This window comes from Oculina patagonica, chromosome 2, assembly GCF_052425735.1.
Source record: "Oculina patagonica isolate OP01 chromosome 2, crgOcupat, whole genome shotgun sequence".
In the NCBI taxonomy this organism is placed as follows: Eukaryota; Metazoa; Cnidaria; class Anthozoa; order Scleractinia; family Oculinidae; genus Oculina; species Oculina patagonica.
In genome coordinates, this window is record NC_135759.1 from 41745428 (window position 1) to 41761604 (window position 16177).

General features: G+C 36.5%; 2 protein-coding genes across 5 annotated transcripts; one reads left to right on the forward strand and one right to left on the reverse strand.

Annotated features, from left to right (window-relative positions):
• Positions 1–335: 335 nt before the first annotated feature.
• Positions 336–8342, reverse strand: LOC144641606 (signal peptidase complex catalytic subunit SEC11A-like). Its single transcript, XM_078500653.1, has 6 exons — positions 8225–8342; positions 8028–8137; positions 7775–7921; positions 6392–6511; positions 2503–2560; positions 336–787 (listed from the first exon to the last, which is right to left on the reverse strand). The coding sequence occupies exons 1-6, from the start codon at positions 8273–8275 to the stop codon at positions 737–739; spliced, it is 537 nt and encodes a 178-aa protein (XP_078356779.1). The 5' UTR covers positions 8276–8342; the 3' UTR covers positions 336–736.
• Positions 8343–8981: 639 nt separating this feature from the next.
• LOC144641593 (L-rhamnose-binding lectin CSL3-like) lies at positions 8982–14274 on the forward strand. Of its 4 annotated transcripts, XM_078500635.1 has the most exons (5): positions 8982–9366; positions 12257–12334; positions 12846–12942; positions 13395–13963; positions 14089–14274. In XM_078500635.1, exons 3-4 carry the CDS (start codon positions 12855–12857, stop codon positions 13961–13963), a joined length of 657 nt encoding a protein of 218 aa, XP_078356761.1. In that variant the 5' UTR covers positions 8982–9366; positions 12257–12334; positions 12846–12854; the 3' UTR covers positions 14089–14274. The 4 variants fall into 4 exon arrangements, with proteins under 4 accessions (XP_078356761.1, XP_078356762.1, XP_078356760.1 ...); XM_078500636.1 differs by lacking the exon at positions 12257–12334; XM_078500634.1 differs by lacking the exon at positions 8982–9366 and having other exon boundaries at positions 10494–12334.
• The last annotated feature ends 1903 nt before the right edge of the window (positions 14275–16177 follow it).

Below are 16177 nucleotides of genomic sequence, written 5' to 3' on the forward strand. Positions count from 1 at the left end.
AGTGCCTCTCTCCACTTACGTGTAGAAATGGGAACTAGCAAATTTAATGCTGGGGGTAACCCTGTAATGGACTAGTATCCCATCAAGGGGGAGTAGAAATACTCTTAGTCACTTAATGCAACAGAGACCGTGATAAGGTCCAGCCTGATTGGCCACCAGGCTGGAATGCAGACTTTTTGAAATAGTGGCAAAAGGAAGCTTTTTGAGAAGGAATGATGAATAATAATTTTACCACCTAAGGCCTGATTTCAACAGAAGGCAATAAAAATGGTTTTGATTATAGGAAAAGACTATTAATTTGACAAATTTTACATAAAAAAAAAACTTTGCATTCACATATTCTTGTGTGTTTGTTTATTCAACTTTTACTTTACTACTTGAAAACAATATCTAAGATCATGTTCAAACATATTTTCAGTTCCTCACTTAAGTTCTTTTATAGCAGCATTCAAAGTAACTCAGGGGGTTTCACTTTGGATTGAACAATCTCCATCTCTGGATAGCAAAGTATTTTTAATACAAATACTTGCGTGTGTTTTGGCGACTGCATCATGTAAGAGAAACAATGTGACACAGAAAAAAAAAATTGACACTGTTAACTTAATAAGACTTTTTTAAACTGACTGACAATGCTGTAATTTAATATTTTAACTAGTTAAAAGCAGATATGTCCTTGTCTTCTGGTCTTTGGGTGTCGGAAGAAACAGTTATCACATGCAACTAATGATGTCCTCTGTTATTCTCTGTGTATAAGAACAAACAGTCCCAATGCAGCAAGAATGGCATACTGAAAAAAAGAGAGAAGAAAATCAGAATAAATTAAGAAAATTAACAAAATCCCAGAGGTCTTAAATTATAAGCATAATAAAATGTGCAAAAAATTGTGTGCACTACAATATTAGCCAGTTTGAGCATATGGTTTGAGTTCTTTTTCCATAAGGTATAGAGCCTATGTCAAGAGTTTGAGTACCGGTACATGCAATTTCTTGAACATTTTGTAAAGGAAAAAGAAAAATTGCTTCTCGTGCATATTTGCTGAGTTATATAAGCACTTGGGAATATTAATGAACACTTGAGAAGTGCGAGAAGCTATCAGCTGTGCCTTGTGATTCTCTATTCACTTCTTTATTATTTTTAAAAATTCTGGCATGATTATAGCTCAACAATGCACTCGAGTATATTAACTATTTCCCTATTGAGCTTGGAGCATAATATCGTACTTGTAATATAGAAGTAAGAACAGGAACTAAACAAACAAGACAGATCAAAAACCACTGATCACTGCCCACTAGCATGATCGGCTTGTGGGCTTGTTTCATGAAACAAACACCAGTATGCATTGGTTTTGATTGGTTCATTTCAAACAGCATATTGAAAAACAATGTCAAAAGATGTCATTTTTTTTTTTTCACCTCCCACCTTGAATAGCTATGCTTATTGTGGAATGTGAAAAAACATTGTAAATATTATGAGAAAAGTGTTATTGTTGAAAGATGGATGCCAAAAAATACCGGTAGCCACTATACACTGAAAGCAGGTATTAAAATAATTGACAGAACTAATCTAGGGTTACTAGGCTATTGATTTCAAGATGGTGTTGGATAAAAAGATGTTTGAATTGTTTACAAAGTATATTTAGGGATGTAGCTGACAAAAAAAAAAACATGTAAGCTGGCCTGCGTTCCCCTTTTGAGGCCTGCCATGCATGCTGCATGCAAGCAGGATTGTTAACAAGCCAAGCTGCCTTTATGGCTGCGAATCTTCAAAATGACTCCACATTTTCAGCAGGTCATAGATTTAATTTAATAATTATTCTCTTTCAGCTGGTGAAATTAGCTAACATCCAGCCTTTAGCTGCATGCAACATGTGGTTGCTCATATAGGCAAAAAAATGTTAGTACATCAGGGGGTTGTCACAGTACAAGCTGGCCAGATTTTTGTTGTTACCCAATCAAAACAAAAACACCCAGTAACAAAGCATCCAACCCAAGCATGTAAATCCCAACCTTGCCATGTGCTGGACATTTCACATAGCTACAAAACTTTGAAATGTTTGACTTTTAGAGATTCAGAGATACATTTTCTGGTCATGAAAAAAATTCTAGTCACACTGAAAAAATTCTTAGGACTTAAATACAATACAAAGTATTAGATAAAGTTCAATCATGTGCTTTGTTGTGATTTAAATTAATCTTTGGTTTTACACTTCAGACCAGTTTGATTTTTAATTTTCATTGTCTTTTCATTGCAAAATCACAAGTTATCTATTACAATAGCACAAGCATCCATACATGTAACTCAATTTACATGTTGTGGTTCAATTTTTAAGAATGAAAAAAAGAAAGTAAAGAATTTCCAATCTTTTCTGTTGGAGTTAAGTTTCTAGCTATTAAAAACATTCACAAAGGACCAAAATAAAAATCAAACTGGTTTGACAAAAAATAAAAATAAACAAAAAATAAATTTAAACTACAACAGATACATTAATTTAAATCTACTCACCTTAAACTTAGGATAATCATTCATAAGAATTGTAACCATGCCAACATAAGGGACAAAACTGTGAAAAAAAGAATAAAGTAACTGGTTAAATACCAGTGATAAATAACTATTTTCAACATGAAGTTAAATGCAATTAACCAAGTTAACCAACAATAAGTGAGTAGTCAGTTGTCTAAGTGGTCAGTGTTTCCTTGCTATTACTAGGCTCAGATTTCTATGCTCCTGCACATTACAGTGTGTTGTCAGGCCCTCATATCATCCTGATATTTCATTGCTTTTTAGCAAGTTCTTCCCCCCCTCCCTCCCCTTTGTCTTCCTTTCCACTGATCTAGTCAGTGTGACAGGTGATTGGGCATGGGATCTCATGGCTGCTTTGTAGGGATTGCCAGTCTTGGGAACTTTATTTCATATAGGGGGGTCAGCTGACCACAGAAGAGGCCCCCTCGGGATATCCCAGGTACCCATCCTCCATATTCACAAGGCAGTTGGTTAAAATGGCGCAAATACACTGTAATCTCTGAACCAAGACAGATTGCTTAGCATAATGATAATACAAACTAAACATTTTCCCCCTATTATACCTGTCAGTGTGTTTAGTTAAAAAAAAAAACAAACAAACAGATGATTTAATTCTGGCAGTTGTGTAACTTTAGGCAATTGTTAAGACAGGTTTTCATAACAAGCCAACCGCTGCCAGAGTTCTGCTGGCTACTTGATTAAAAATATTTCGCGGGTTACTTGTCGTAGCAATTAATGAGCGACATGTATTAAGGAGGCTCAAAAGGGTTTTCAGCTGCACGCGTGCGCGACTTGCAGTCGTCATCCATGGGTCCATGCATAAACTGATTTTCTATGGATTATGAAAAGAAGCGCGCACAGCTCACCAGAAATGAGAATACTGCAGAAGGAAGGAAGGAAGGACTGTGGAAGGAATTCTGTACTTTTGCAAGCGGTTTTGCTCTATTTTACAACGACATGATTCGCAAATAATTTTATCACTTCCAATTACCGCTTTTCTGCACCAGGATAATACTTCATTGCTGTTAAATTAATGCCAGTAACAGTTTTACATAACATATGTCAACATTTTACCAAAGCTTTTTGAGATTGCTTTATGTTTTGTTCAAAGATTTCGTGTTTAAAATGACGCGCGGAAGTGAATAATTTTTTTTCGCTGCCTTCAAGTTTGGCTTGGGATCAAGTTATTAACTAAAGGTTGATAAACATTTTAATTCATAAATTAGTCTTTTAACATGTCTAGTTGTATTAAAAGTTTACTTCAGAAACAAATTATTTGTCTGAATTTACTGTGCATATGGTTTATTTTTTCCACTCGCACATCTGTGTTAAATGCTATAAAAGAGCCGGGAATTTGTGGGTGGGTGAGCGCATAAAACCTTCGGGAGTCAATGGGTTAATTTACCCACTTTGGAGAGTGTTTTTTAAAAGTACGGTTTTCGAAGACCAAAAACGCCATTTCAGGGTGGACAGTTGGCCTAACCAGGGAATAAAAGATGCGTTTTCAAATTTACCCAGGTCAGTATGGACAGGGCCTAAATTGGATACCTGTCATTGGATGCCCACTTGATCATGCTCCAATTGCGTAACATATAAGCATGCAGGGCCCAGGGGGGTACTCCGGGATCCAAGTGACAGGGATGTGCGAAGGATTTTTTGGGGTCGAATTTTCGATTCCGGGATTTTTTTGGGTAGGAAAATTTGGAGTATTTTTTTGCGTGACTTGATTTAAATAGGGGATTTTTTTGGGTATTAAAATCAAACTAAAGTGCCTTGGCGTGGCCTTGGCAATTTAGGGGTAATTTGACTAGGGATTTTTTGGGCGTTTTTTTGGTCTAGGGATTTTTTGGGTAATGTCGGGAGACAGGGATTTTTTGGGTCCTGAGTTTTGCCTCCATTCGATCATCCCCGTCACTTTGATCCCGGAGTACCCCCCTGGGGCAGGGAACCAATCAGAAACGAGAATTGGTACAATTGAGACTAACTGTTCAGGCTACAAAGAAGCCTGAATTCTTCTTACTGTCGTGACAGCTACACAACACTCCTAAGCTTTGTTACATTAGAATTTAGTGACACATAATCATGAGGGCTCTTAGAATTAATGTCACAGAAATGACTGCTTTATCAAAACAAATATTAAAGCTTAGAGTTTAACAGCAACAAAATAATATTAATTAGCTAAAATTAATTCAAGCAACTTGAAATCAAACCAAAGAAACCTTAACCTCATTTAAATGTCTCGCAAAAACATGGTAATCTTCAGTTGTTTCAAACTGACATGGCAATGTCATCATTTAAGGAGTGCTTGATGTAGTTTTTTTAGCCCTAGGGTGGTCATTTTGAAAATGAAAATTATCTAGGAAGCCAATCTTCAATTTTTGCCAAAATACACATTTTAATAATCAAATATGACCAAACTTTCATTTTTTACTGGTCAATTCATCACAAAAGTTACCATAGCAACCATTGTCATTTTCTTTTGTTTTCAAACTAGCTTGATTTTCTCGAAATCTAGATGACTCTTGGTATTCATTTTTTAGTATGTTAAAATTAATATGTTAAAGTAAAGTGGATTGACTACCTGAAGACAAAAATTAATTTTAGACAAAATCTGTAATCTGAGGCGGGCGGCTCGTTTTAGAGTAAATCAAGAATGAATTATTTTGTGACTTCTTGTAGTTTCCTACAATCGGCAGTCAATATATTTTAACAAATTACAGTCAACTCTCTCCTTAATGGACACCTCTATAAGATGGACACCTCTTTAAGAAGGACACCTGGTGTTGGTCCCGTCCCTGCCATTTTTCAGTCATTTTACTGTAACAAAACTCCCTGTAAGACGGACACCTCTCTAAGATGGACAGTTGGGTCCAGTCCCGACAGTGTCCGTTTTAGAGAGAGTTGACTGTAAAGCAAAAACTCTCTGCTCACTTTTAGTTAATGGTCTTTGATGGTTTAAGTATTTATATTTCATTTTGAAAAACTGCACTCAAATACTATGAAAAACTATTAAAGGGTCTATTTCACATTGAAACAGGATTTTTCTGAAAATTCATTCTTGATCTACTTGAAAATGCTTATACAGATTTTTCTAAAATTCCGTCAAAAGTAAGTCAATCTACTATATCAAAAAATGAATTCCAAGAGTCAATCTGAATTTGGAGAAAATCAAGCTTGTTTGAAAACAAAAGAAAACAACAATTGTTGCTATGGTAACCTTTGTGACTAAGCGACCAGTAAAAAATTAAACTTTGGTCATATTTGATCATTATGGTGTTTTTTGGCAAAAAGCAAAGACTGACTTCTTTGATCATTTTCATTTTCAAAACAACCACCCTAGGGCTAAAAAAAACTACATCGAACCTCCTTAAAATAGTCCGTGAATTTATTAAAATCATCTCAAACTGAAGAAAAGGGCCATTTTCTAACAGGGTACAATATTAATCAACTAACATGAGAGAAAATAAGAGCTTTATGCCAGGACAAACAAAACTGTCTGTAAAAAGCGGGTGTCCATAGAGCAACATTCCACTTTACTTGACTCAAAGGTTTGGGACTTTCCTGAGTAAGCCAACAAGTGACAATTTCCATCCATGTGCTTATATATGCTTATAGGCCCGCCTTAAAGAATCGTTGGCAAGTTTCAAGGGTGCTTTGAAAGTATTAGGGATTTAGAGGTTGTGTATTTTTGTTTGTTTGGAATGCTTAGTTTGTAGTCTTTACTTGTTATTTAAGGGTTTAGTTAGATTCAATAGTAATTGTAAACACGACCACATCAGCTATGCTGCAAAACATTTATCGTGTATAAATAAAAGCTTTTATTATTATTATTATTATTATTATTATTATTATATCAATGAATAAATCTTACCCTCTAGCTCGTCCAACTACATCTTTCCTTTCTAGCCACAGTTGTCCAGGTGCATATAGACCACGATCATCTACAGAGTTGTTGTCACCTTTTGTTAAAAATTTTATGGATCCATCCTCTCTGCAGCACAACAAAAATTCATTTTAAGTCGATGATGCAAAATTACCACTTTTCATTTAATGACTATACAGTAGAACCCTGATAACTCGAACTCGGATAACTCCAACTCCACTTTTCAGTCATTTTTACTTGGTTAATTTGCACTAGGATAACTCAAAATCCCTACTAACTCGAACTAAATTTTGTTTCACTCTATCAAAATTTGGGTCAAATTTACCCCGATAACTCCAATTCGGGTTCAGACACAAACAAGTTACATTACATAACATTACATTACATTACGGTAAGAAGCACTACTTACAACCATTACTTACATTACTTAACTACATCACTTACATTATAATGCTTACACAAGGGCGCTACTTACATTACTCTACTTAACAATGCTCTGCTTACAATATGGTGCTTAGATTACTTATACATTGGTGTTTACAACAGTTACATTTTTTCGAAGAACGTTTACGATAACGATAACGGGTTCTTGCAACTCGCAACAGATGCCCATTGAAATATCCCATTAGCTCTTCTTTTTGTACAACACTACACCAACTAGTTTTTATTTAGTGCAAAGAACAGATCACATATTAATATTGACAGTCATTTACCAATTAAATAATGAGTCAAACATACATCCACAGTACTGTATTATTACAAGAGTGTATATAATCATGTTTCAGTTTTTACTGAGGTTTAATTCGCACTGTACTGTATACGGAAGTGCTGAAAGATCACTAAAGCATCAATTATTAAAGACACTCTGTTGACCGGCATGCATTGTGCACCTCGCCCGAGGTTTCGTAGCCTACAAAACATCAATTGATCTCAATTTGTTGAGTTGTTGATCATTTCGCTCTTCAATCCTTTATTATCCGAGGCATCCATCACGATTTTTCAACAGTTATTGCTTGGAATGACATATTTTGAACTAAAAATGATATAAATTCTTTCTTTATTGTTACATGTAAGTGAGCAATCTTCTTGAAAAAGCCTTCCCAGTGTTACTTGATTAATCTAAATATTTTTAATATCATAATCCTGTTCTTTCTTTAATTTCCAGCAACGTATGCATGCTTTAACACTTTTAGTTAAAGTAATTACATGAAATTTAATTTAAATACAGATGAATCTATGAATCCACGAGATGAAATGTGAAAGGACAACACTAGTAAGCTGAACAACAATATGAAGCTATATGCGCTATGGTTGTTTAATAATAGAATTTACACATCTCACTGAAAAATTACAAAACAAATGAACACTTACTTTTCGTGAATCTTTAAAACTCTGTGAACAATCGGGATTTCTCGTCCCTCGACTTTAAACACAACAATTTCACCAACACGAATCGGGTCTTCTTTATTGGTTAGAAACAAAAGGTCGCCTCGCTGAAAAGCGGGTTCCATGCTCCCACTGAAAAATAAACAAAAACATCAGCACATGCACTAAAAGCTATCGATAAAAGGCAATTTGTTAGTGCAATTGAACTGTAAATAAATAGGACTGCTTTAATTTTTACCTCAAAACTACAACTATGGGACTTTCGCTTCCCGTGACCACCATCAAACCTTTCCAGATCATAAGAGCAGATGAAACTATCATGGCGAAGTTTAAGCCTTGATAGAACAACTGTGGATTGAAAATCGACCTGTTAGCACTAGAAGCATTTCTCTACACGTTCAATCTACTAAAATCGTATTTTAGGCAGTATTTTACCTGTCTTTTATTCATCCGCCGCACATCTTCAAACCAAGACGAGAAATCCATGATGGCGGACACGTGTAATACGCAAGCGCACAAGCTTGCAGGGAAATTGGTTTGGAAATTTTGTGGACGCGGGAAGCCTGGTTGATTGGACGGTGGAGCGAGCGGTAAACAAATAGTTCAGTTTGTTATTTGACAATCTTCAAGCAACTAGAGAGGTATTTCCAAATGGATAAGAGCAAGACAAAATTAGTTCCGTTGCAAACTTTTAGCACATTGGGATGAATATTGAGCGAATGAAAAATATATCCTCGAAGTGTGCGCTTATAGCCATGTATGTAATCTCTCGCATGATCAGATTTATTGATCAGTTAAATTACTCCTGTATATTAGGTACGTTTCCGGTACGTTTTACTCGCGATGACTTACTCGATTGTTGTATTCTACTTTTTTGTCAGGAATACCCGAAGCACAAAATGTACATCGAGTACATTTCCTCTGTTTCCTTCGTAGAGCGATGTTACAACCAAGAAATTGTAATTGGTGGTAACATTGTTCGTAAAAACTGTTACGTTGTGAAATCCCTCTGTTGATGTTACCGCGCAAAGTTCGAGAAAATTTATCGCAGAAAGAGGTTAGTAAAATGATTATTTAAGGAATTATATGTACAGAAATAGCCTGTGAACAAATTAGTACTCTCGCTGTTAATGAATAAATGAATATTATTTTACATGAACGTCATCATTGAGTCCAAATTATAAAGTAATCAAACGTACACAATTTCTTCTCTGCCCAAACGAAAATGCTTTTATAATTCCAGAAATTCTTGATGAAAATGTTAGATAGTGGATATTTGGATTTCCCTTGGCGTCTCTTCATTTTTCTCTGGTAAAACAAAAGTCTACGAAGTCGAACTTTTCAGAAATCAGTTTGTGGGCCAACAGTTAGTTTTGAAAGAGTTGCATTCATAGTGTTTGCATCTGTTCCTTCGAACGGCTTCTTACAACTCTTCCAGCCTAAAAATCTAAAAAGGATAGCGCAAAATCATCTTTTGAGACAGTGGCGTCCATCTTAGCCGATGTTAACCTCTTTTAGCAAGTGTTTTGAAGTATGGAAGTCACAAGTAGTAAATACTACAATGAACGTTGAACCAGGTGAGTTTAGTTGCACTTGAATTTCTATATAAATATCACCAGTGCGCGAGTCAATTTGAGTATTATTTTATAGGTTTATATTGTTTAGCAAGCCTGAGAACACCATTCGGTCTAACCTTGGTCAACTGCTTAGAATTAAATTGTTAGGGGGATTTGTGCACGAAATCGCTGAATTTTATCAGGCATTTTACCACCTCAATATGCTGTTCTTTCACGATTTAGTTCGACTCAGAGTATGTTTATTTGCTGGCAAGCGCTGGCTAACGTGTTTGAGTTGCAAGGCTATTCAAAGCTGCGAAAAGGATAACAAAGCTCTGTTTAACTTCCTTTAGGAATAAGGAATGTAGACGATGGAGACTACGTTATCTATAGTTGCTATCTTTGAGACAAATTGAGCCTTCAACAATTTTATCATAGGTGTTTTGTCTGGTGTTTCATTTTTTTAATTAGAGAACTTTGTTTAATTATCAAATGCTCAACTGCTAGGATAAAAATATTATTCCATTTTCCATGCTCTGCCAAAATGCTACCATTTTTCATCCGGTATTGTTCAAAAGCCGTGATTAAATATTCCGAACATGTAAAGACGACGGGTTCGCTGACGTGTCATTTTGTCGCGCACTTTTTAAACACTTTTAGTCTTTTCTTTACCGCCTGAACTGAACTCAGCTACGCGTTCCGAAGCAAAATTTAGTTTATAAAAAAGGAAAGTTTTCAGAGTTATACGATTTACAGCTTTAACACAGAAATAATTTTCGCGACTTTGTGTGCGATGTTTACCTTTAATATAGCTACCACTTTCACTGGCGACGCATATCTAATGACCATCTTAAACAAAGGTTACAATTTGTGGCAACATTTTTATAGCGAGAGTTTGACAATTACAGAAGATTTTAAAAAGTATTGCTTGGATTTTCTTTATATTAATTTTTAAATTAGTCGAAACGCTTTGGTCGGTTCCTTGTTGTTTTAGATTGCTTTTTCGATTTCCTTTTTTGTCAGTCAGTAAACAGTCGACACGCTAGTTTACATAGTTAGCAGACTTTCACGGGAAGTGAAAATCTAAAATAGAATCTATAAAAATATTGAACAGGCCCGGCCAGGGGTTTTGGGTATACGGTATCTTCGGTGTGTTAACCAAGGTATTCGGTATCTTTTTGCCGAAATACCGGTATTAAGTATTTTTTTCCTGAATGTTTGGAATTCTGTATATAAGCATAATGTTGGTGTTTTTTCTTCAGTTTTAAAGTGTCTTATCCTCAGCGCTTGTGTCACTTTTAAAAAAATCATGAAAGATCTGCAGTTCTTGCGTCACTAAATCCGCATATAAGCGCATTCTGCGAGTGGTCATGAATGGTGGTTTTGACTTTGTCAAAGTTGTTAATTAGGGACGGACCATTATTTTTTGAAGGTGGGGAGGTAAACAAAAATCCTGAAAAAAGTTGTTTGCAAGAGCAAAAAGGCTCAATTAAATTGTTGCAGACATGAGGAGGAGAAAACAGTTATTTTGATGACAATAGATAGTCAGTCATTTATATCAACAGCACTCTCAATTTGATGCCCAGAATGCTGGAAATTGCATTTCCGATCTTCTAGATTTCAAAATTCTCTGGGGGAGAATGCCCCCAAATCCCCCTAGCCAAAGGAGCCTTATCCAATCGGAAGCGGCTTATAAAAAATGTCATTGAAACCCCTGAATTACTTTTTTGTATAACTGTAAAACTCCCTGATCAAATGAGGTGTGCGCTGGTCACACGAAACACGTACTAGATAAAAAGTTCAACTAAAGTAATTCATGCAGGTCCTGTTCACTGAAAAAAAAAAATAAAAAAAGAGGAAAAGGACATGTTTTGTTTTAAGTTCTATACATAAATTACCAAGGCCACTATCTGGACACCAAAGAAAAATTGTCTGAGGGAAGACTACCCAGACAACGACACATTAAAAAAAAATGTTTCTCTTGAAAAGAATTTAGATCCCTCCCCTCCAAATAAATAATGGTCCATCCCTAGTTACACCAGCCTTTGTTATCGGACATGGCTTTTAGGTAATAATTTTAGGTATTTGGTATCAACACTTTTGCAGTTTTCAGGTATATTGGTATCCAAAGGGGGGGAAAATGGGGTATATTGGTATCCCACTACCCCCCCTGGCTGGGCCTGATTGAAATATCATTTATATTCATGCTTTTTCAAATGTTGTTCAAATCTTGAGTTTCTAACTTCCTCAATGCATAACTTCCTTAAACCTCTCAAAATTCCTGACAAAATGTTCTTTCTCAAAACTCGCAAAATTCAAGATCACTTCAAAGTACCAAATAAATAGCTGCTATCCGCAAACTTCAAAACTTTTATAATTCAAATCTTTTCCAAGCAAATATGAAAACTACTCTTTCAATTTTTTCTGTTTTTTTTTTTTAATATTTTAATGTCTCGTTAGGCGATTTAGTATATAGTATCGCTGTATATTTTTACGAGTCTTGCAGTATTTTGGCGAGCCGTTAATCAAACGGAAGAAAACTATATCCACCGTCCTTGTCTCAATTGCACCCAACAAAGCGATTTTCGAATGGAATGGCTCATTTCTTCCAGATGATACAGTTGGACAAGAATAGTAATAAAATAAGAAGATAAACAGGGTTGTGCTAAGAGAAATCACTACGCAAATTAGACACAAAGATATATTGTGTCAACAAAAAAAGTTTCTGAAAGACTTCCTCTTCTTTTCAAAACTATTTTCATGTTGAAACCGTCATCATTTCTGTCGATCTGTCAATATTGCACAAAAGATTGTCCAACACTCGGGAAACATGAAAAATGAACCGAACTCAGTGACGTAAACGACACCTTTTTTGTACTATAAAGATGAGTCACATTCGCGTTTTCACCAGTTTGTAAAACAGTGAGGAATATTAGCTGATCAGTCTCTTGAGCTGCTGAGAAGTTCAGGCAGGACAAATACTCTTCAGGTAAAGTTGCACTATTGCTAACTTGGTTTCAAGTAGTTTGTTTGCTGCAAAATTTTACTTCGCTGGGAAATATGTTTTATTGAAACGACGCTTTGTCGAAATGACAATTGACTTTTGTTCCTGACGTAGCTATCTACGCTAAATTTACTTTTTGCTAAGTTAACTTTTCAACTAAATATATTTTTTAAATTTGCGAGGTGTAAAAGTTTCACTCAATTTACAGTTAACACTTAATAGATAATCAAACACGCATTAAGTTTACGGCTGTATTTATCCTACAATTTTTTTTTTGTCAAAATTCAAATTAAATCGGCGACTAGTAAGACCGCAATTAGACTTCTACCGTCAGCACATCAAAACACGGTATGCAGCTTTCTGAATATGTTTAAGATTAATAATTGTTTTAATCTTAATTTTCATAAGTTTAAAGAAACACGATTGGTATATTAAAACCTTTGAATGCTGGCAAAACAAATTCTTACGTCTGTTTTGCAATTGTTGTTTTTAATAGTTTTCAGACATGGCCGCTCGAATGAAGACTTTGTTTTTCACGTTCCTTGTGCTGTTTGCTTTCATGGAGGAAACCAAACTCGCCACGGCTTGTAAAGGTGTGTTGTATTAACCCTTTCTTAACTTTGTTTGTTACTTTTGGACGCGGTGCTGTTTGGGCGCAATAAAATTTGCACAAAAAGTTGATAAAATCTCTGACGAATCCGAGCGTGGGTATAAATTCGTGTTACAGGAGGCTGACAAACTCCGCCGCTGAAAGTGCGGTTCTTCCCTATTCATTCATTTCAAAGGAAGTCATTTAGTTGACCAGATAAATTAAGAAAAACGCCATTACAATTCCGAAAACAATTTTCATTTCATAACAAAACTGCAAGACATGTTACGCTAAAAATGTCAAAAACTTTTTTTTGTTTTTAATTTTGATGTACGCCACGTTACATGCAAGAACAGCTTTGAAAAGTGACTAAAATTTTTTCACTGGCTTAAAACGGACGTAAAAAACTTTTTTTCACTTAATTAGTAAATTTTGCAATGTGTTTCTTCGCTGCAGAGGACCTAATGTCCGTGACCGTTTGTGAGGGTCGCAAAGCAAGTATTCGCTGCTTGATCGGAGGAAACATCAATGTCGTAGGAGCGTCCTATGGCAGACACGACCGTAGTACGTGCCCACATTCGAGTATTCGCGCCACCAATTGTCATGCCAGAAGTTCCCTCTCTGTTGTGAAGAGCAGATGCGACAACAAGCCCAGCTGCGAGTTAGATTCAAGCAACTCAGTGTTTGGTGATCCATGTTGGGGAACATACAAATATCTGGAGGTAAAGTTCCAGTGCATTGAGGCAAAGTCCATTGTCATTTGTGAGCACCGCAGAGCCACTTTAAGCTGCCCGGGTGGAAAAAAAGTCAACGTGCTGACAGCGTCTTATGGCAGACATGACCGCAGTACGTGCCCACATTCGAGTATTCGCACCACCAATTGTCATGCTGGGAATTCCCTCACGATTGCGAAGGCCAGATGCACCAACAAAACCAGATGTTCGCTGTTTGCAAGCAACTCAGTGTTTGGTGATCCATGTCGGGGAACATACAAATACCTGAAGGTCGAATACCAGTGCATTTAGGTAAGTTGATTACCTTACCATACCTCACCTACAACTCCCCCCCCCCCCCCCCCCCCCACCCCGACCTGCAAATATCAGACAAGTACTTTCAAAGAAAATTCCACTTTTGTGTTTACTTTCAACAGAAACTGCGGCTGGTGGCGACCATACCAAGGAAACTATCCGGAGGAACAAAGCATGAAGGAAGTCGATCGCAGCTAGTTACATTCGATGTAACTTGAAATTAAGGGAAGCGGTGAAGGAGATGATTTCTGTAATAGTTAAAGTTAATAAATGATCTGCGGCTGCTCCAAAAGACAATTGTGTTTTTATATTTGTCATCAGTCTGGGTTTACCTTTTGCTATGCGTGGTATGGAGGGTCCTGGAGAGGGAGAGGGTTAAAATCTCACTTCTTAGCCCAAATTTTGTCCAAATCCGGCATTTCCCAGCATATTGTTTTCCCGATTCTCTAAATCCTAGTCCCAGTTCTACTGTTAATTTGTTTGTGATTCCCAGTCCCAGTGACCCAAATTACATTTTCCTAGTGAAAATGTGCCCAAATCCCAGTTCTCCGTCCCTTTCAGGCCCCTCTGTAGGATATCATCGATCCACGTATTCGTAAAACCTTTCAAAAACGGTTTTTTCCCAGGGAAATTTGTCAGGATGTCAAGTGTGAATGTCGGAAAAAATCGACGAAAATCGCAAAAATAAGGCCACAAGTTTAGGTCGAAATAATCGGTATTGCTTCAAATCGTCCAATACTTCATACATACTGCTCCAGGGTTTCTTTTCCGTTTTGGTGGGATTTTGTGAATCTTTTGCATGAACGCCAAAATTACGAAGATTTCTACACCTTTGAAATCAACATCATTCTTCATTCGTTTGAAAACTTTTTTGGCCAAAGGATAAATACAAAGGAATAGAATATAAGCGGGCACCTAAAACCTTTCGCAAACAAGCCATTTTGAGAAATATGTAGCTAAACATTTGCAAAGCAGAAGCAGTGATGGAGCTATTCATAAAGGAAACTACCACTAAAAGTAGCTTCATTGCAGTATCTGATCAACTGAGATCATTTTACAGCTAAAATTCCCAACTTTTAATTCTTTGTCTCTTTTCCTGGCGGTTTCTGTTGTGAACAGTAAGTTCATTGAATGCACCAGCGTTGTATCAAGTAGTGTCCTCCTTCTGTCCCCGCTGTTCCTCATCCCTTTGTTTGCCTGCCCTCAAGCAACTCTATTCTTCTTATGCTGCTCCTAAATCCTCTTTTCTGCTTTTTAAATTCGCCCTGAGTCTCATCTGAGGCTCTCTCTTCTGGTGCGGGCCCCAACAGCTATATCTAATCCCCGATCTAATATGGACAACTCTGCTATTTACTTGAAGTAAGGCATCTTCATGACTGTGTCAAGTATCCTTGCTTATGGTGACAGACATATTCAATATTTCACAAATTTTTAAATAACTTTACCTTGCACTGTTCTGGAGCATTGTCTGAAAAATTTTGTTGACCAGTGGCCAGGAATTCTGACATACCACAGCAAACAGCATGATGTACATGTATGCTACAACTAAAGCCAATATCGGCGTGTACTATTTTGTAGAGGTTCAAAATGGTGTAAAAAAACAAAACAAAAAAACTTGAACAGCAAAATGTATGAGTAAGTCAGTGATGATTATGACGAAATAGGAATGAATGAAGCACATTAGACTGAAGTAAATTGTGCAAATTCCACTAATTTAAGTACCACAGGTCATCATGTTTGCCAAACCCCTCCCCCTCCCCCATTTCAATGGAAAATGGGGGAGTAGGACAAAGCTGTGTGAATTGCAAACACCATAAAATGACATTGAGTAGGGGGAGAGGAGGATAACATATTTTTTAACCCGCTTGCGGAAAGTCAAGACATTCGAGAAAAATGTGTGAAACGCGTTTGTCTCAACTAGGTTTGTCTAAGATTGTCTGAAGTACGTTTTGGGGAATTTGTAGGATCTGCATTCTTTTGGTAAACTAAGGAGTCGAATGTATTTTGTTAACTCTCTTCGAATCGCTTTTGCCAAATGATTTTCACCTCAAAAATACTCTACACTGAAATTTTACCATCAACAATAGACTTCTCAAGTGACTGATCGATGCAGACATGCTGTGTTCCAAGGCGGCCATAGATGCTATTGTAGGTAGAGTAAGCGTGTTTGTTGACGGACGCTAGTGTGTGTTTCTGACTCTTGCCTTGGTG

What these genes read in the sequence shown, in the direction of transcription:
- LOC144641606 (XM_078500653.1), bottom strand. Translation starts at nt 8,275, where the DNA reads ATGGATTTCTCGTCTTGGTTTGAAGATGTGCGGCGGATGAATAAAAGA. An exon ending in GTTTTAAAGATTCACGAAAA is followed by an intron (nt 6,512 to 7,774) that starts GTAAGTGTTCAT and finishes GTTGTGCTGCAG; the next exon opens with AGAGGATGGATCCATAAAAT. An exon ending in ATGATTATCCTAAGTTTAAG is followed by an intron (nt 788 to 2,502) that starts GTGAGTAGATTT and finishes TCTTTTTTTCAG; the next exon opens with TATGCCATTCTTGCTGCATT.
- LOC144641593 (XM_078500635.1), top strand. Translation starts at nt 12,855, where the DNA reads ATGGCCGCTCGAATGAAGACTTTGTTTTTCACGTTCCTTGTGCTGTTT. An exon ending in ACTCGCCACGGCTTGTAAAG is followed by an intron (nt 12,943 to 13,394) that starts GTGTGTTGTATT and finishes TCTTCGCTGCAG; the next exon opens with AGGACCTAATGTCCGTGACC.